The sequence below is a fragment of the Mustela putorius genome, unplaced genomic scaffold (assembly GCF_011764305.1).
Source record: "Mustela putorius furo isolate JIRA1106 unplaced genomic scaffold, ASM1176430v1.1 tig00003845_pilon_pilon_pilon, whole genome shotgun sequence".
NCBI classification, from domain to species: Eukaryota; Metazoa; Chordata; class Mammalia; order Carnivora; family Mustelidae; genus Mustela; species Mustela putorius.
This window is the reverse complement of record NW_025421998.1, coordinates 20,751,300-20,771,887: the sequence shown is the minus strand read 5'-3', so window position 1 is coordinate 20,771,887 and position 20,588 is coordinate 20,751,300. Positions and strand designations below refer to the sequence as shown.

General features: G+C 40.1%; 1 protein-coding gene across 3 annotated transcripts in view; it reads right to left on the bottom strand.

Moving 5' to 3' along the window:
• The window catches only part of RELN (reelin), a 495,439-nt gene that overhangs the window by 189,519 nt on the left and 285,332 nt on the right, over positions 1 to 20,588 (bottom strand). For all 3 annotated transcript variants that reach the window (XM_004739578.3, XM_004739579.3, XM_045089693.1), the window contains exon 11: positions 5,797 to 5,942. In XM_004739578.3, coding sequence (XP_004739635.2) covers positions 5,797 to 5,942 — 146 coding nt within the window. The remainder of the gene's footprint in view (positions 1 to 5,796; positions 5,943 to 20,588) is intronic.

Below are 20,588 nucleotides of genomic sequence, written 5' to 3'. Positions count from 1 at the left end.
CTAACATATGATCCATCCTGGTGAATGTCCCATGTACATCTGAAGAGTGCGTGTTCTGCAGTTTTTGGATGAAATGTTCTCTATATATCTATTCAGTCCATCTGGTCTAGTGTGTTGTTTAAGGTCAGTGTTTCCCTATTGATTTTCTGTCTGAATGATCTATCCATTGAGGTAAGTGGGGTATTAAAGTCTCATGCTATTATTGTATTGCTGTCAATCACTCCCTTTATGTCTGTTAATATTGCTTTATATACTTAGGTGTTGCCATGTTGGGTGCATAAATATTTACGAATGTTATATCCCCCCTGGGTTGACACTTTTGTCATACAATCTTCTTTGTATTTTGTTATAATCAGTCTTAAAGTCTATTTTATCTGAAATGAGAATTGGTACTCCAGCTTTCTTTTCATTTCTATTTGCATGGACTACCTTTATCCATCACTTCACTTTCAGTCTGTCTGTGTCTCTGTATCTCAAGTGTCTCTTGCAGACAGAATATAAAAGGGTGTTATTTTTTTCATCCTCTCAGCCACTGTGTGTCTTTTTATTGGAGCATTTAGTCCATTTACATTTAAAGTAATTATTGATAGGTATGTACTTATTGTCATTTTGTTATTTGTTTTCTGGCTATTTCTATAGTTCTTCTCTGTTCCTTTCTTTTTCAGCTGGTCTCTTCCTTTGTGGCTTCATGATTTTCTTTAGTGTTGTTTGGGTTCCATTCTTTTTATTTTTTGTGTTTCTATCGTAGGTTTTGGGTTATGTACAGAAAACACGGTTACCATGAAGTTCTTGTATATGTATAGGAATAAAAAGGTTTTTGTTTCTTCCTAATTGTTGTATGATTATTGACTGGAGAAGAATTTTATGTTCCAAATAATTTTTTCAGAACTAGATAACTTCTTCATTTTTTTTAAAAAACTTAATGCTTAGTGCTACCAAGAAAAGTACTATGAATCTCACCTAGAAGCTTTTAGGATTTCTTCTTTTATCAGTGTTCTGAAGTTTCTTCCTGATGTTCTGGGACTGGATAAGTTCCCATTCATCTTGCTAAACACTTCATTCACAGGAACTATGTCTTTTTTTTTTTTTTCTTTTTTCAATCTTGGGAACTTTTCCTCAGCAATATCTTTGAATATTTCATTTCATATATTCTCTCTGACCTCTCTTTCTGGAATTCTTATTTTTCTAACATCAGAAGAGCCAATTTCCCCCATACTTTACAACTTTCTTTCTTATATCTAGTGATCCCAAGTTTTGGGTAGATTTCAAGACTCAAATTTCTAGCTCATTAATTTGTTCTTCAGCAGAGGAAAAAAAATGAAGTTTGTTTTAACAATTATATATTTTCATCTCACATCTCTATGCTTTCTCATAAAATGTCTTTTAATTTATCGAATGCAGTACGCACTCTTATCTGTCTGAGGATATGAATTATGCCTCTTATCAAATCTCCGTTTGTTTATCCTACTCTGTTTTCTCAGACCTTAGTTCTTTAGTTTGATGATTTTTAAAAGGAGTTGACTTTCCTCAGATTTGTTAATTCTAGATCATTTGCTTAAATTTGTATCTGTTATTATTTTTATAATTTTGGTATAAAAATGGCTACTGGGCAGGTGGGCCTTTATATGGAACTACCATGTTACCCCTTGAGATTTCCAGTTACCTGGATTGCCCTGTTTCTCCACTGCAAGTGTCCACATTCATTGCTTCTTCCTGGGAATAGAGGCCTCTACTTGGAAGTAGGTATACTGAGGGACTCTCCTCTTTGGCAGTCATTATCGCAAAACCTGAGCCCCATCCTTACTCCTGTGACCAGCATCTGAGGCCCGGGTCAGGGCTGAGCCATCTTTTCAGTGTCTTATTTCAACATCTGTTTGGGGCTATAGTTCCCTCCTTCCATCAGATCTTCTCTTCCCTTTTTGGGTACAACACTTTATAATTCCTGACCCAACTAGGGCACATTCACATTTTTTTTGTTCGTTTTATAGTGTCATTATACATATGTTTGCTCATTTTCTGTAATTTCCAAGGATTTGGGGCAAGTGGTGAAGACTGAAGCATGCTGCGTCGATTCAATATTCTAACATTCATTACATTTGTGGAGTTCCTCTTTAACGTGAATAGTGACAACTGTAAAGGTAGTTGAATAGTAAAAACATACAATGTTTGCATTTGGGATGAAAAAGAAGTTTACAAAATCTATATGATAGTAGTGTGTGTTTCTACAAAGCTCTTTCCCACCTAAAGGCAGTCTCTGCTAGGTAAGATATGGTGGTGGCTAATTAAATGAGATATTTGTAAAGTTAAGCCGAAGCTTAGAAAGATTCACATAAATTATCAGTGTATCCATTAAAGTTTCTCTCTTGCTGAAGTAACAGATGTGTCTTGTTGTTGTTGTTTTTTTTCAGATGTGTCTTCTTAACGAAAAAGAGAAAAAAACCTTTACGATCCCACTTAAAAAATAAACCTACCAACATTGGATTTAGGACAGTTTTATGATATAAGAGGCAAACAGCTCTTACATCCCTGTGATGTGAGATCAAATAGTTTGACTCAAATGGTAGAAAAAGAGGAACATTTGGGAAACCAGATTCCCAAAATAGTGGCTTTCTTTTCTTTCTTAACATTCATATGAAGTGTTTTGAAATTATTAGAGAGACCTGCATATTCATTTTTCTCTTTCATATTCTTACAGGTGAAAAACATCATTAAGAGAAGTAAAAATATATACAGGTTAATAATTTAATTAAGTCATTAAAATTCTTTTTTTATTTTTAAAATAGTGACCTCAAGATTCACAGAGCTCCATCAATTCAACTGGCTGTTCTTGAGCACAGTTGGAATTTACTGTCTACATTTTCTATGTCAGCAGGTGAGCCAATAATGATTAATTATCAGGGTGGGTGATGATGACGGAGATGAAGAATGAGACAAATATTTAGTAAATCTGGCTGGTAAAACAAAACACATCAAGAATTTCACTACCAAATTCCTAATCTCATTTTCTTTGCCGGCTCTTACCCTAGGTAAAACAAATTTCACATTAATTTGATTTTGTGGTGGGCTTTTGTTCCCCTCCAAAGTTATAAATAAAAATTATCATGACAACATTCTTCCCTGGACCAGTAAAGCAACGTTTGGGAGTGGGTGAAAGGGATGCAGAGAGGGGAGACACACACACACACACACACACACACACACTCACTCTCTCTCTCTTTCTCTCTCGGACTAAACCAGCATTTTTATCATCACTGCAAACACTGAAAACACTAGATCTTCTCATTATCCTCCTACACCTTTATGTTATAACAGCAAGTTGGATGACTGGGCAACCAGATGAGAGCACAAATGAGGTAAATCTGGGGGCTATGGCCTGATAACTTAGGGGAAAAGCTGCAAATAAACCTACAATGTAGTTGCTAGGATAATTTATTGCTTTTAGGACTGGGAGGGGTTAATTGTACAGCAATTAGAGCGCACAGGTGCTTTTGTCAAGCACATTAGTCTATGTTATTGGAGCAGAGATCTGCTGACAAGGCCATGGCCGGAAAGTATTAGCCTCTTAACTGTGACCAAAATCCTGATACATCCTCAGGACTGAGAAGGGGCCAAAGAGCATAATTGCAACCACCTGAGTCACTGAGTGGGTGGAACTTGTGCTGACGTTCCTCTGTGTGCGTCCTAACTTTAGTTCTTTTTTCAGGAATACTAACAGTTCCCTCTTTGTTCTGGGGGATGTGTGTGAATAATTTAGTTTACCACAAATTCTCTCATAACATTAGTGCTCTGTGAAAATGCCTCCTCTGCTAACAGAAATAACTTTTTGCAAGCTATATCTCTGGACTAGTACACTAATTTTCTAAGATATGTTCAGTTTCTTCTAAAATAAAATCAATTCCTTTCTAAGCTTAACTCGTGGTTTTCTGTTTGTTTATACTAAATCTTCACTAATGTTACTAGAAGATTGCTGGATGGACCATTAATCCATCCAAAAAAGCTTTTCTTTGGTTCTTTTATAGACAAGCTTTGATGATACAACAAGCTGAAAAAAAAAAGAAAAGAAAAGAAAAGAAAAGAAAAAGAAAGCATTGTGCGACAGGGAATAGGTAGATATGAAAGCCATAATTAAAAATAAATTTTCTCTCTCCCCAAAAGAATAGGAATAGTAACACTGAAGTCTTTGACAAAAGAGATGGATAGGCAGGGATTTAGGTGGGTAAGAGAGTTGTCCTCCTGGAGTTAAACTTGTGTTTTTCTCTCGGCTTTAGTGGGATGGGGGCTGGGTATCATGAAATCATCTTCATCCCCAGGGGATGTGGGTCTCACTGAAGAGGATGGCTCATCACTTCCACATGGATGGTATTAGCTTGGAGAGATGAAGGAGTGGAGGTCAACAGATCTCTTGTGCTCCCAGATTTGGGACTCTCTCATAGGCAGTCAGGCTCCATAGCCAGGAAAGGGGTTTGAATTGGTCTTCTGTATCAGGAATCAGAAAGGAAGAACTGATCTACTGGTGAAGGTTATTTATCTCCACTAGGTAGGTAAAGAAGCCTTGCGTGCACTGTCAAAATTCTGGACCCCATCAAAGCCCACTGGTTTGAAAGGGGAGTGGAGTGAGTCCTGTGTAGTGTAGGATTTATGAAGGAAAGCAGCCTAACTCTTGAGAAAATCCTGGAAATGGAACAGAGGAGCAGTACTTGCTGGTCCCTCAAGGAGACACCCGGGCCACACTGGACATGGAACTGCCGGGGTGTTGGGAACTTCCAAGGAGAAGAACTTTATGGACTGAAGGGCTTGAGCATCACTGCTAGGCTCTGAACGAATGAGGTCCCTCAGAGTGTCAGCCTTCTTCAGAGGTGTAACCTGGCCTGCCCCACAGGCTGGACTTCCTTGAGACAGGGCTCTGTCAGCCACAACAGAAATCTAGCTTTCAACAAGTGAAACACCCTGATGTAGCAGCAAAAGGTCACAGCAGTGGTGGCAGCTCAGGCTGCTGGCCAGATCTCTGTCTATAAATCTCAGGCCCCAAGAAGATGACTGAAAGTCTCAATATAAGAGTAGTGGAAAGATTTTGTGTTCCATACACATTGAAAAAGAACATTTCCCCAGTAAAACCTGAATCAACAAAGCTGAACTAAAAGTGCTTCAACTGTAGTTAAAAGGTACTTGCGATTATAAATTTTTTAATATACATTAAAGTAGTTGATTATTTTTTTAAAGATTTTATTTATTTATTTGACAGAGACAGACACAGAAAGAGAGGGAGCACAAGCAGGGGGACTGGGAGAGGGAAAGCAGACTCCTTGCTGAGTAGAGAGCCCCACGTGGGGCTTGATCCCAGGACCCTGGGATCATGACCTGAGCCAAAGACAGATGCCCAATGACTGAGCCAGCCAGGTGCCCCAAAAGTAGCTGATTATTTAATAAAGAATGTTTAGGGCAAGTCTAACCATTTGTCCTGTCTATAAGAACAATTGGCTTTGGGGCACCTGGATGGCCCAGTCAGCTAAGCACCTGTCTCTTGATTTCAGCTCAGGTTGAGATCTCATGGTCAGGAGATGGAGCCCCATGTTGGGTTCTTCACTCAGCATGGAGTCTGCTTCAGATTCTCTCTCTCTCTCTCTCTCTCTCTGCCCCTCCTCCTCCTGCTTTCTCTCTCAAATAAATCAATGAATCTTCTAAAAGAACAATCAATATTGATTTAACTATGCTTTTGCTATTTAATAATATGCATTTAAAATATGTCCAGTGGATTAATATGAGTGCTATCCACAGCATGGGATAGTAATTACTTACCCTGTAGGCTGGCTTTCAAATTCTTCTGACCACTGCTCTTGAATATCCTCTGTAGAAAGATCTATATCCCGGGTGGTGGCAAAATTGAACTCACTGCCTTCATTTCCATGGAAATAAATGGAGTTCCCATCTGATTGACAGCTATGCTGTAGATGAAAAGAGAGCATGGGGTGGCTGTTGAATTGGTTTTGTAGCTGTGTCTGTATTACTCATGTATAATTAGAGTTTTTAGAAAAGTCAACGATATTATTCCCTTTATGATGGGTAGTCAGATCAGAAGAGCTTGTTACTTCTCTTTGTGTCTTAATTCAATTACAGTTTCTTTCAAACTTATTAAGTTATCCCCAAAAAAGGAGCCAAGAGGCCATCTGAGCTTTGGCACTTCAGCCTTTGGTGTGAAACAAGAATATTTTAATTGGAATAACTTCCCATCTTCACCCAGTCCTTGTCGGGAATTAAGTGTGATAATGACTTGTCATATATTTTCAATACTGTGCTTATGGGGCTAAATCTCACTGACCTTTTCAATATTCTATGTATTTCTGGTTTGCCATTCAAACCTTTCACAATTTGTCTGTAAGTGGGATAGGAGTTGAAGAGCCAGCTAATCAAAACATGGAATATAGAAAAGGTCAAAGTAATCCCTGATATGATCGTATATTCTCAGCTACCTTTGGAATAGAAGTTTCTGGCAAGAAACTCTATTGTGATGCGCCCAGTGAAGAGCTGGGAAATTACAATCTTTGTTATTCTCCCCAAAAGCACAAGGTTTACAAAGAATAGAGAAAAAGAGTTTCTTGTAATGCTTTTTTTTTAACCTCTAGTTTTTCAGATTAAAGTCAGAAAAAAGTTCAAACTTTGGAGCTGAGTAAAGTGAGTATTTACTTTTTTGAAAATATATTTTTGGTAGTAAGTCATATATACAGAAATACTAATAAAACAAAGAACAAATATCCTTTCAGTGTGATATATTCTTTTTTTTTTTTAAAGATTTTATTTTTATTTATTTGTCATAGAGAGAGAAGCAAGAGCAAGCACAGGCAGACAGAATGGCAGGCAGAGGCAGAGGGAGAAGCAGGCTCCCTGCCAAGCAGGGAGCCCGATATGGGACTCGATCCCAGGACGCTGGGATCATGACCTGAGCCGAAGGCAGCGGCTTAACCAACTGAGCCACCCAGGCGTCCCTCAGTGTGATATATTCTTAATATGAAATAGAAATGAAGAAAAATAATTGGACAGAAAATATCAGTGACTATAAGTTCTGTGGCGCTGGGGTCGTGTCCATTTTGTTCCTGCTGTGTATACAATCTTTGGCTTATAGTAGAAATTTAAAAAACAATTTTGTTGAGTAATTCAATAGTGAATGCATGAATGAATGAGTGAATTAGATGGCTCTACCTTTTCAAGTAATCAGTTTTTCTTTTACAGAGAACTTATTATGTAGAAGGCATTTAGGAAGGTAGTGGAGGGAGGGGTTTATAACGAAGTACAACAATACATAATCTTTGCTCTCAAAAGAATTCCAGTCTCATTGAGAGATATCAAAGATAGGTCGCAACACTAGGCAACAGACAGTAAGTGCTAATGAGTGAGAAAAGGTAAGAATCACTGTCCAGGGCTGGTCAGTGTATAGGTTTCATGGGCAAATAGGTCTTTAACATGTTTTAAAGGATGGATAAAGATCCAAGTTGAATGACAAATATGAATGAACAACAAAGATAATCAGTAGGCATGATGTTGAGAATTTGACTGGAGGCTGACAATAAAAAAATCTTTAGTAATCTTAGGGATCTCTACAATATCCTGTTGGCAGTGGTGTCCTAAAACAAGGGAGTGATGTATGCAAAGAAATGTTTTATGACAATTAAATTGGTTAAGGCTGATAAAATCAGTTGAAGGAGGTAACAGAATACCATTTTGAAACAGCAAATATTGCTTCTAGAAGCTTCCAAAAGTTCAAGAGTCAGAGCATATGATCTTGGAATCATTTCACAGCGCTAACACATAAGACACACCAACAGAGCCCGTCATCATCTTAGATAATATTGTAGCACGAAGCATGCATCACCTGCCCAAGAATCTTCTTCACACCACAGTGAATACAGATTATTCAAAGAAGCTAAACTGAACTCATTTTATGTGATCCTAAACCCACAGAAAAAAATCAAAACTAGGGCTCCGTTTTTTTGACTGTAGAAACTGTCAAAAGGTGACAAACCCAAGGGTCCACTGCTATTATCCTGTAAAGACTACATATGCTAACAAAATAACAAGGATTACTTTCCTAATAAGCCCACCAAACTCTAAGTAATTTTTTTTTTTTACAATTATCTTTGCATTCAGGAATCCTGATCAACTATAGCCTATGTGTATCTGGGATTATATAAGAACACTGATATCAGTGTAGATGACACATTTAGCCATTGTCTAAGGAAAAGCCATACATGAAATATCTTTTTGTGTGAAAACAGAACAATTTAATTACAATTTAAAAGGGCATATTTACATAATAAAAAGAGTGACTCACTTAACTTGGTCATTTCTGGCTAAACACCAACTTAATTATTTCGATTTTGGTTTCATTTGCCTCAGGATTGTTTGTTAATATTTTAAGACTGTTATAAATGAGTGTTTTGCCACTCTCCAAATTTTATATTATTAAGATATTTGATATATATTTTTATTTAGTTGAGATGGAAGATTTATGTTAAAAAAGCCATTATACAACTAGATACTGTTTAACTGAATATTGTTAAACTGATTTCCAAAAATTAAAATCAGTTGGTGTTTTAGACAAATAGAAAAAATTTTTAAAAGATTTTATTTATTTATTTGACAGACAGAGGTCACAAGTAGGCAGAGAAGCAGGCAGAGAGAGAGGAGGAAGCAGGTTCCCCGCCGAGCAGACAGCCCAATGTGGGGCTCAATCTCAGGACCCTGGGATCATGACCTGAGCCAAAGGCAGAGGCTTTAACCCACTGAGCCACCCAGGCACCCCAAAACAGAAATAATTTTAAAGGATCTTTTTGTTATGTTGCTATTACCAAATACATTTGGTAGCTGAATAGATCACTTTTAATTGTATAATTATTGAAAATTATCTACCAAATATACATTTTTGACACTATGACTACAGAGGGCTAGCATATGAAACAAGTAATATTTACCATATCAAGGGTAAATAAAGCAATCTGAAAAACTATTACCACTCAACTGAATGTCATCCAATTTTCACGCTAACATAATAGGATCTAAAAACTAGTAGGATCTATCTTTGGTAAGTTTCCATGAAAGAGATAATGATATTGTTTGGGGCATAGTTTAATTATTTCTATAGGGAAGGAGTTGTTCTTTAACAGTTTGTAGTGAAAGAAGAATAATGCCAAATCTAAATTCAAACAGAGGGGGCAGTGGTTTAGAACAATCAGTGCTGGTCTTTCCCCAGCAAATACCCTAATCCTGTCTGTCGGGCTGAAGGGAAGATTCGCAGTTGGCTCTCTTCTCCCTTCCCAAATAAGCCCAAAGTCTTCTGAGTGTGGAGGGGAAGAAGTACTGCTCTTGGAAGGTTTTCTTCTTCATAGTCTTAATGCTGCAATGCAGTACCAAAAAAAGGTTGTGACATACGCAAAGTCAGCAGCCACAGCTGAGCGGGAGGCAGCTTGACCTCCCCTCTCCCTGAGCGAGATGAGGCTGCCATTTTCTGGGCAGCGGGGCGGCGGGACCCACAGAACACTCACAGCAATGGATGGCTGCCTGACTCCCCGCCATGCTAACAGATCGGGAGACAACTTCTGACTCTGCCATTCCGAGTAGAGCCCAATGTTTTCAAGGTGTGGAGTCGGTAATATGAACCAGCAGGGTCATATTGGGATGATAGAGCAGGGATAGTGTGTGGGAAACTGGTGTATTCCTGAGTCATCTGAGCAAGAACAGGCCTCCTGAGAGGCTGACTGTATATAGGCCTTGTATTTAAGAATCCTGGGAAAGGGGGTGCCTGGGTGTCTCAGAGGGTTAAGCCTCTGCCTTCAGCTCAGGTCGTGATCTCAGGGTCCTGGGATCGAGCCCTACATCGGGCTCTCTTCTCAGCTGAGAGCCTGCTTCCCCCTCTCTTGCTGCCAGCCTCTCTGCCTACTTGTGATCTCTCTCTGTGTCAAATAAATAAAATCTTGAAAAAAGAAAAAAAAGGAATCCAGGGAAAGGTAGGGGGACCGTTGAGGGCTCGCATTCTGAGGATCTCTAAATCAATCACAAGGCAAGTTAGAATTCCCTGTGAATTCTATATTACGATTTGTCACAGGGGTTCAAAACCTTAGGATGGGCCTGGTTTCTCAGATGCTCTCTGAACTCAGAACTTCTTCTTCTTTTTTTTTTTTTTAAAAAAAAATATGTATTTATTTGACAGAAAGAGAGCACAAGTAGGCAGAGCGGCAGCGTGGGGGAGAGGGAGAAGCAGACTCCCCACCAAGCAGGGAGCCTGATGTGGGGCTCGATCCCAGCACTCCGGGATCATGACCTGATGAAGGCAGAGGCTTCACTGACTGAGGCACCCAGGTGCCCCCAACTCAGAACTTCTGCCTGAATGCATTTGGACTGAGATAGAATTGGCTTGTTTGATAGTACATTTCTGCCTCTGGATGGGAACCCGTGCTCTGAAAAATTGACCTCCATTTCTGCCTCTGGATGGGAACCTGTGCCCTGAAAAATCAGCACTTACGTGAATTGAGGAGATGAAGGTTGGAAAAGAACAAAATCCTAGAAACCAAAACCAATCAAGATGACAAGAAATGAAGACTCAGTTGCTTTCCATCCTCAAGGAGTCTGAGGATTGGAATCAGAAGCCTGTTTCAATGTGTTTGCTCTACTTAATAGCTACATGCTTTTGCATAGGTCAGTTAACCCTTGTAGGCTTCGGTTTCTCAGGCTATGGAATGATGTCAATAATAATCTGTTCCCTGGGGTGCTGTTAGAAGCACAAGTAGTAGTATGACCTGTGGAGGTGTGTTTCTGAAATGTCTGTGTGCTATACAATAATCTTTTTTTTTTTTCTGGATAGTTTTTCCAAAAATAAGCAGTTATAGTCCATACTCTTAGCAGTAGGGGAAAGAGAGATGGAAACATATGTAAACCCATTTTTAATTGTGTTTCTCATTAGAATAGTCATTCAAATGCTTCAGGTCAACTTCAGAACTTTAGTAAAATGTAAAAGAATATGTCCCACGATAGCCATATGGTAAAAATACTGCAAACATTCATTCACATTTAGGGCAGATAGAAGCATCAATTAGAACTTTAAAGGCCCTCCAAATTTTGGCAGGTTACCAAAAATCTTCTGAGGACAGGAAAACTTAATAATGGAAGATGTCATTGCCACTTTTTTTTTTTTTAACAGATGAACTTGCATTGTGTAGTATCAGTATACTATGTTAAAATCCAAGAGAAATGTGCACTGAGAGTATGAGAAGAATTTCAGAAAACTGCCAGTGATTTTAATACCCAGCTGTTTTTGTTTAGCATCTATTCAAACTCATGTCATTTCTACGTAATAACAATTAAAATCTAAACAAGTTTGTAAGACAGTTATATGTCTAACTTTGTGAGATACATGAGCTCTTGATATGATAAAAATAGGAATATTTTGGAATTCAGGAGTATTTTGAGCATACTAAGAATCCATCAAGGTTTTGTTTTGTTTTTTTGTTTTTTTTTTTTGAGCAAATGATCATAAAATTTGATTTCCTGAGTTACAGCTTTTGACTGACTCATGGTGAATACATATCAGGTAAGTAAACACGTATTTGGGGCAAAATAATGGTATAAATTCTGAAGATGGCCTGAAGCATTTCACTATTTTAGCACTGATCAATGACATCAATGACATATACTTCATAGTTCCAGGCACCAGAGTTCGCCAATTTTGAAAAATCCCTTAAATATAGTCCTTATTTGTTCCTATTTGTCAATTGAAAATATTTTCCTACTTTGCAGCTCAACGGGTTTCCTCTACTTGAAAAGCAGAACACAGTGTAGCTAAGTGACAAGAATTTGCCATTCAGAAAACCATCAACAGGAAACATCAGTGCAAATTCCTCAATATAACAAGTCCTTGGCCACAATTCAGGATAGCATTTTTCTAAGATTGCTCCCTTTATCCTCTGCAAATGTTAATGACTTCACCTCTGTACTTGTAAAAGTACTCACGATTGCCCCCACCATAGTTTAATTAGCCTTTCATCAAAGACGAACACTGAGGCACCTCTTAATATTATCTCCCTGGGGTCTAATGGCCCTGATGCTTTTTTCAGGCATCTGTAGCCTTACAATTTATTTTTTTGACGCTATCCTTTTTGTTGGAATGAGTATATTGGGCATTTGGGCAATGCCAGCTTGCAGAGAACTGGTGGCAGATGGAATGAAATCTGCCTAGTATGCCTTCCCCTCCACATGAGCAGAGAGCCATCCATTTCCTCCATTAAGGAGTTGTCACTCAGCCCACCCAGCTGGAAGACCATTTTTGATAGCCAAGCTGGCTGGTGGCAGACAATTCAGATACAAAGTGCACTTTAAAAGGAAGCTAAAACATCATTTGTAGGAAAATTGAAAATGCATGGCCTCCACCACAGCCAATGTTTTAATGACTGTAATATTTTAAGTGATTATTTTTGCCACTTCAGATTGCTCCTTAGAGAGGAGAGCTTTTTTAATTAAAATCTAGGCAAGGCAAATAGATGAGATATGAGGAGCAGAGGAAAGAGAAATAAGATGAATAAAATTAATTAAAATGGCATTGTTGGTAGAGTCATAAATTAGCCAATATCTGGATGAAAATAAAATAAGTTGGTGGAGGAGCTTCTAGATTACACTGGGATGTGTGATTGAGTGACTGGAAATTGACTGACTTAGAGCCTACATATTGCTGTGTTTCCTAAGCCTTTCTCTAAGCTAGAGCTATCATCATATAGAAATATGCATTTCCTACATCCCGGGTCAATGGTCTTTAAAGAATCAGCCTTTCATGCTATATTTAAAAAAAAAAATCAAAATAGGAAGAGAATGATTTCTCTCATGAGGAAAAATGAATTTCTGCCATTTTCCACACATTCAATTTCTAGGCAATTTAATGCCAGTTAAAAAACGGAAAACTTGGCTATGAACACAGTCCAGGTGCAGGAGGGCTGAAGTGCATTTTCTCTAGTCAACACAATAGACTCAGCCATGGTGAGTGAATTTTAGGGAGCTTAAAGAATAGATTTTCTCATTATTTTCTGGATTCATTAAGCATTTGCATTTGAACCACTTTGTACCAAGATTCATAAAGTTTCGATTTATGGTATATTTTGTGACAAGTGTATAATTACTTGGCAACAGTTATGACAACTCCAAAGTGGCAACAGTGACAAATTTGAATTGGAGTAATGAGAGTAAGAATAACAATGTAAAATTCCATAGGACGGTTGTTAACCTTGTCTTTGGAGATCAACTTGACTTTCACAGGGTCTGAGGTTTTTGGACTTGCCTTCTCAAATTAAGGCTGAGGATGCCAGGTACGATGTGGGAGGCTACAAGAGACTGAGGAACGAAAGGGCTGGCTTTCTAGTAAAACACATGTCAAAACTGTTTGATCTTGGAGAAGCCATTGGCCTCTCTGAGCCTCTGTCTTTTCATCTGTGAAATGGGAGTAATTGTGAGGATTAGATGAGATACTGTTGGTGACATGCCTCCTAAAGACTGGGGTATCTCAAGAAATCAATAAATGTTCATTGCCTCCATCTTCATTCATTCGCTTAACAAACTTTACTTCATTCATTTGCTTAACAAACCTTCCTCAGTGAGTGTCACTAGGCAGGTTACCGTGCTATGTCCTGTACTAGGCACAGAAATGATGAAAAATGTTCTGATGTTCATATAAAGTAAAATAAATCTCATGGAACATGGCAGTAATTAGTGATTAAATGTGGCAGCTTCAGATCAAAACTAAACAAAAAAGGGTGCAGCAGTCAGGGAGGTTCTGGGGGTTTGTTTGGCGAGTTACTTCCAGTAGAATTTACCATAATTATTTGATTCCGTGTTATTGCCATCCTTGTCATGGTGATTTGGCCCAATTCCATATTTCACTAATGTTATTCCCCATTAATTACTGTACAAATAGGCAGCATCGGAGGGAAATTGTGAAAAGCACACTACTTATGTTTAACCCTTCATCCCCAAAGTACTCTTATTAGCTTGACAAATTATATTCTGGCTCATTCTATGATATCATGCACTCACCTCTTGGGGGAAACATGACAATAAGAGCAATGCAATCCAAAGTGAAGAACATCCCAAGCAAAGGGAATTTAGGTAGACAGCATGCAATTAACCAGGCTGGAACCCGGCCAGAGAGATCATAGCTAACATTCCGATTCTTAATGGAAAAAGACATGGGAACATGGACTAGCCACAAGTCTTACTGAGTTCAGGTTTATCCTCATTAGAAAGCCGGGACTCAAATCCCTCAAGTTACACAGCAGATAGTTTCCAGTACAGCGATTTGCAAAGCACGTTTCTGGAAAGCACATTTGATTTCCTCCTGTTTGTCCTGATACTGTGAAAAATATCATAAAATCATTGACTGGATCGTCTGGGGTGCTTGATTTCTGGAAGACAAGTTGGGCATTATAGTAGGCAGGTCCTGATCTGCTAGGGGATTACATCCCCCAAAAGGCACGTTTAAAAGTGAGCTCTGCTTTGAGTGTGATCCCCCCTTTCACCATTCATCTTGGGTTTTCCTCACTAGCCTCAACCTGCATGAAGACTTCGAATTTTCAGACAAATTAATTTACACGTTTTCTTAATTTGGACATAATCACCTTTTATTCTGCATTAATAGTTCCACAATTCATGACAAAAGTACTAGACAGGTGACAGCAGAATCCCAGAATGAAAGCTCCAATTCTTATTCAGGACTGGAGACATGCCTAGTGTCCACTGGGACAATGAATTTGGCAAATGCTTAATGTACAAGAGCTATAAGAAAATTAATAGACTCTCCTGTTCTGACTTAATGCTCCCCCTTAATGGGTTGTTGATTTACCTAATGGCTGTTGTCTTCATTAGAGCCTTTGGTGTTTGTTAAACAGGAAAATTGTCATTATTACTGTGTATTTATCAACAGTAAATGTAATAAAGAGGAAGCAGTAACAGAGAAAAGATTAACATATGACCCTTCTAAATTCTGTATACTTAGTTATTCCAAATCCCTGGACTATTTTGGAAAAACTTAATAAATCACTTTTAAAGGAAATTTCTTTTAAATACATGTGATCAAATCACAGCCTATGCTAAAGGACAAACCTTCCTCACAGAATCTGTGACGTCTAGCACTGATTTACTTCTCAACCCAAGTTGACATAAATGTGTAGAAGGAGTAATCTGGAATTCTTTGCTAGCTACGCAATGAACTCAGGTAATAAAGAGAGAAAGATTAGCAGGTGTAGGCCTAGCAATCAGAGTGGGAAGAGTTCTTAACAATAAAAAATATGCGGAACGGCACCTATCTCACAGTGATCTGCATTTAATCTGCGGGTCAATTCCAGAGTAGACAGAAGCCAGTGATTTATGCCTTTGCAAGCCGGATGTAACCAGGCTGGCTGAGCGGGTATAAACATTTATTAATGGTGACTGAGCAAAACATATGCGCGCTCTCTCTTGCTCTCTCTCTCTCTCTCTCTCTCTCTCACACACACACACACACACACACACACAGATACCTAAGAGTCATGAATGATTCATGGTTTCAAAATACAAATTTGGCTGCCACCAAAGACGAGAGTAAACAAACAAAATGAAGCACGTGCTTGACCAAGAGTCGCCTCTGTGACATACTGATCCATTTGGAAACTCTGTTTTGTGGGTACTATGAAAAGGTGAGGAAAACAAAAAAAGAAAAACAACAAAACCCAAATACTTGTTCACAGCTCTTTCCTCATCATCCGCCCCTGGGTTCTCCTGTGAGTGCCTTACTGATCTTTGTGGCTTTTCTCTTTGACAGTGAGTTACGGACAGTAGGCGGCTAGCTGAAGGAGCTCCAGGATGGCCCTCCACGAACTTACATTTAGTAGCTGTCTTTGACCTTGAAATGAAGGATGTTGTCAGATTGCAGGCTATATGTTTGAGGAGCTGGAAAGAGATAGCTTTGATGGAATTGTCCAGATGTTTCAAGAGTGACTCAGGAAAATGGAGCGCTAAGCCTCCAGTTACGGACATGCAGTGTTTACCGACTAGAGAAACAAAACTTGGATGATAGAGCCTTCCCCCTGGTGCTGGCGCGTACGAAGCCTTCATGAGATGCCATCACGACTATTCTTCCTATTGTCATTGTCACTACTGTTTATCACCATTGGGTCACTATTTTTATTATTGCTTAGCACCCACACTAGTGCAAGTATCATTCCTGGATATGAGACTCCTACCCAAGGTGAAATGGTGATCCTCGATTCCTCGATACTCTAAGTCTTTTTTTTTTTTTTAAGATTTTATTTATTTATTTGACAAAGACACAGCAAGAGAGGGAATACAAGCAGGGGGGGGGGTGGGAGAGGGAGAGGTAGGCTTTCTGCTGAGCAGAGAGCCTGATACAGGATTCGATCCCAGGACCCTGGGATCATGACCTGAGCCGAAGGCAGCCGCTTAATGACTGACCCACACAGGCGCCCCTCGGTACTCTAAGTCTTAACTGGAAAGGGCTAGAAAGTTGATTAATTTCCCATAAAGCTTGATGGCAAAACCAAGACCACTGTCACAGAGTTGGAGCACCAGAAGTTGCCCTAAGATGAACTGTTGCCCCACTTTAGGCAGGACAAATGTGCCTCCCACTTTCGAATGTTACACAAAGACCCGCAGCCACCTGACCGGGAGATGTGTGCCCGCAGGCTGGGGGATGGCCGCTGTGGGCACCCTGAGCTCTTCTAGCAACTGCAGATGAACCGGCAGAGGACACTCCGTGTCTTTTGAATGGGAACAACGGACACAAATAATTCTTGATTCTTCTAGAAATCATATACCAAAGTTAAAAAGGGACGTGGTATTCTGGAAACAAAGCCAGAATCATCTTAACCAGTAATTAAGGCAGGTGATTCAATACTGAGTAGGCATCAGTTGCTTGCCTTGTGAGGCCACAATCTGCTTCCTTTGGGGTCTTGCTAATGAGAGTGGTGCTCTGGGGGGCTTTTCAACTTGAAGCACTGTATTTCTTGGCATTTAGAACCCCACCTACTTGGTCACGAACAAAGGGCTGCTTAGGGATTTGTGGGAAATAAATTACCATCATGATGGTAGTTAGAAGCATAAGAATGTGGTGTGCCTTTTCTTCCACATGGACAAGTTTTCTGGAAAAACATTGGAAGATGAGTCAGGCAAGGCCATGCACTTGTAAAGAGAACAGAGGAGAAACATAGGAAGAACAGATGAATCCCATAACCTTTTGAAGCTTACCAACCCCAAATCAAAAAGCACAACAAATGTAAGGCCAGATTCGATATTAAAAGCCAATACTGTTATACATCTATTTTATGTTAATTACCCAAGAGCCAACAGATGGTAATGGCCTTCTACCAACCCAGGGCAGATTTAAACCGGTGACCTATAATTGCAATTCTCCAGATCACATAAACTCCTTAAGTTAATTACTCTATTTGGTCTTATATCATTCTGCCCTACTTGAGATAAACAAGAACAGGCTCAGATGAAATGAATTGAATATTCCCAAAGAAACTAAAGCAAAAAATCTAAAGAAGACAAGGAGAAATATGCACTGGGAATGTGAATCATTTTCATCTTTCCTATCTGACCCGACACCCTCAAACACTATTTTCAAGGTCATCAGCTAGGCAGTTTACATACTCCCTCCTTTCTATTCCCTTGTTTTATGAACAGGAGCATTTAAGAAAATCATTTGTTGTTAATAATAGAAACCATTACAATTCTGATTACATGAGTGGCATTGAAACTTAATTTCAGTGGAAACCACTTCTTATTTTGATTGCCAAAGGTTACATGTATGGGCAACACTGTGTCCGACCTAATCATTTTAATGCATTTGATTCTGACATTACTTCAATGATGTATAAGAATGACATAATTTGGGACGCCTGGGTGGCTCAGTGGGTTAAAGCCTCTGCCTTCGGCTCAGGTCATGATCCCAGGGTCCTGGGATCCAGCCCTGCATTGGGTTCCCTGCTCAGCGGGGAGCCTGCTTCCCCCTCTCTCTCTGCCTGCCTCTCTGCCTACTTGTGATCTCTGTCTGCCAAATAAATAAATAAATCTTAAAAAAAAAAAAAAGGAATGATATAATTTGTGAGGTCTGTATTTTTTCTATCCCATTTCCCCCCATCTCATAATCTGAGTTGTTAGCTCAATCCTTCGCCTTCCACACATTTTCCTCCATGTTCACTTCTTTTTGGAGCCTATTCTCAAAGTTTCAATAAAGAGGACACATATTTATTAAACTCTTTCTAGGTGCTGGGGCCTGTTGTAAGGGTTTTATATGTATTTTCTTATTTAATTATCACAGCTTGGGTGGATACTGTTATTATCCCCGTTACAGATGAAGATACTGAGGACCCAAGAGATTTACTAAGTTGCCCCAAACCACGTGGCTAATAAATGGTAAAGCCAAGATTTGAACTGATGTAGTTAAACCCATTTTCTTCAGAGTTTTACTGTCTTCAGTTTCATTCACAGTATTTTCAGCTCCCTTCAAGTCATCATGGAATATGAAAGGCATCTTCCTCCGTCATAAACTAGATCCTCTGGTTATTTTTTCCACTTTTTCATTCATTCCGTTAACACCTAACAAAAATCCATCACATCCCAACACTGGAGATTCAAAGAGCTGACATAGTGTCCGAGCTTAAGAAGATGAACTTCTGACCAGGGAGAGGGACATGTAAATGGAAAGCAAGGTTGTAAGTGCTCTCATAGAGGTATATGTCCCGGTAAGAGAATACACGAACTACTCCACATTCTAAGGTGAGAGTGGGACAGACCAACTACAAGGACCACGTGAAAGAGGTAAAAAAGGGCTTAGTTACTCAGTCACACTGCTGGGATACAAACTCAAAGTTGGTGTGAGTGGGAAGCTGGGCAGCAGAGAAATGATTTTTTTAGAGAAGGCTGGTGGTGAACTATGCGTCCCACCCATGAACGCAGCAGCAGGGGAAGGTCCTCTTCTCTCCTCAAGCCTGGAGCACTGGAATTCAAGGACAGCACTTGGATGATATGCTGAATGTGCTTGGACTTGTGCCTGGACCTGCTTGGAGGACGGCTACATAAGAAGAGGGCTGTGCTTAGAAGTAACTACTTTCCCCCCAATCATGGACGCAAGGTGAATGTTTACTAGAGAGTATGCTTGGGTGCATGGACACAAGAAACAGCCTACTTTGCCTATGATCCTACCCCAAATGCCTCCCGGGAGGGGCAAGAAGCCCTCAGTGGAAATAGGTTATAATCACTAACCCGAGGCCCCATGGCTGGAAGAGGAAGCAGTCATGAGAGATGCATCAAAGAACAGCAGGTGAGAGATCCCAAGCATTAGTGAGGAGCCGGGAGAGCTCCAAAGAGCCCAAAGGTAGATTGAAGAGAGAGTCACAACTGTGATGGCTTGCCAGGCCAAGGCATCAGTAATTCCGGCTTCTAACAGTACCTGCCTCCTGCTTCTTCCGCTTCCCCCACATGCAGTCCTGGAGGGCTCAGGGGCTGACATGTATGGGATGGTGAGGAAGGAGAAGGAGCTGACCACCGCCCCGCCATGCAACAGACCTAAGCTGGAGGAGGAGAGAAGCTATGGATGAAGCTCGGAGCTTAGGTGATTACGGTGAACCGATCACATCTATTATTGAACTGAGACTGTCTGAGAGACTAAAGTGGTCAGATGACTTATTTGGTCTCTCGTCGGTCTTGGGACCTGCAACGAGGACAGAAATGAAGAAGCTCTCAGACTGAGCCTGAGTGGTCACTGGTGGTGGTGGGGGGGGACAAAGAGACCTGTTTTCCACAGCCAGTCTCCAACCCCAATTCCTGCTTGTTCAACCCCATAGTTACACCCACACAGAGAGGAGGGAGACATGAACCATGCACCACGTTCACACAGACAGTGACTTTGGAACTGGGTCCTGAAGGAGGCTGGGGAATTACTAGGCAGAGCAAAAAGAAGGTGGAAAGGCCTTTCTAAAGTGTAGGCGTGTGAAATTCTGTGTTGTGTGTGTGAGGCTGGAGCAGAGCGGAGCAGGATATGAGGATGGAAGTTCAGTGGGGCCTAGACTACGGGGCCTCGGATGACATGCTAGCGAGCATCATGTAGGCCCCCACAGGAAGCCATCAGAGGTTTTGAGTATGGAGGGAGCATGATGTGATGCCGGTAAAGGAATAGTGCTGAAGTTTTTGTCAGTGGCATCTCTGTATCTGGTCCTTGCCTCTTAACACCCTCGTCTCGGGCAGTCTGCAGCCATGAGACTGTTGATTTCTCTTTCTTGAGCATCTTGTCATTATTATACTGTATCTCCTCCCGCACAGGCTACTGCAAATACTTCCTCCTTCCACAGGGAAAACATGTTAATACTCCCATCCCCTTGAGGTCAGGAGTCAATATCTGTGACGGTGCAGGAACCACAACCATGAAAATTAAATCAGCTGGAAGAGAAGAAAGAGACTAGTGCTTGGGCCGAACTTAACTAAATCCTAATGTATAAAAATCAGTCATCGGGAGGGAGGAACATGCGGTGCAAATGGAAAAAAGCTGGAGCCAGATCGAGAAAGAG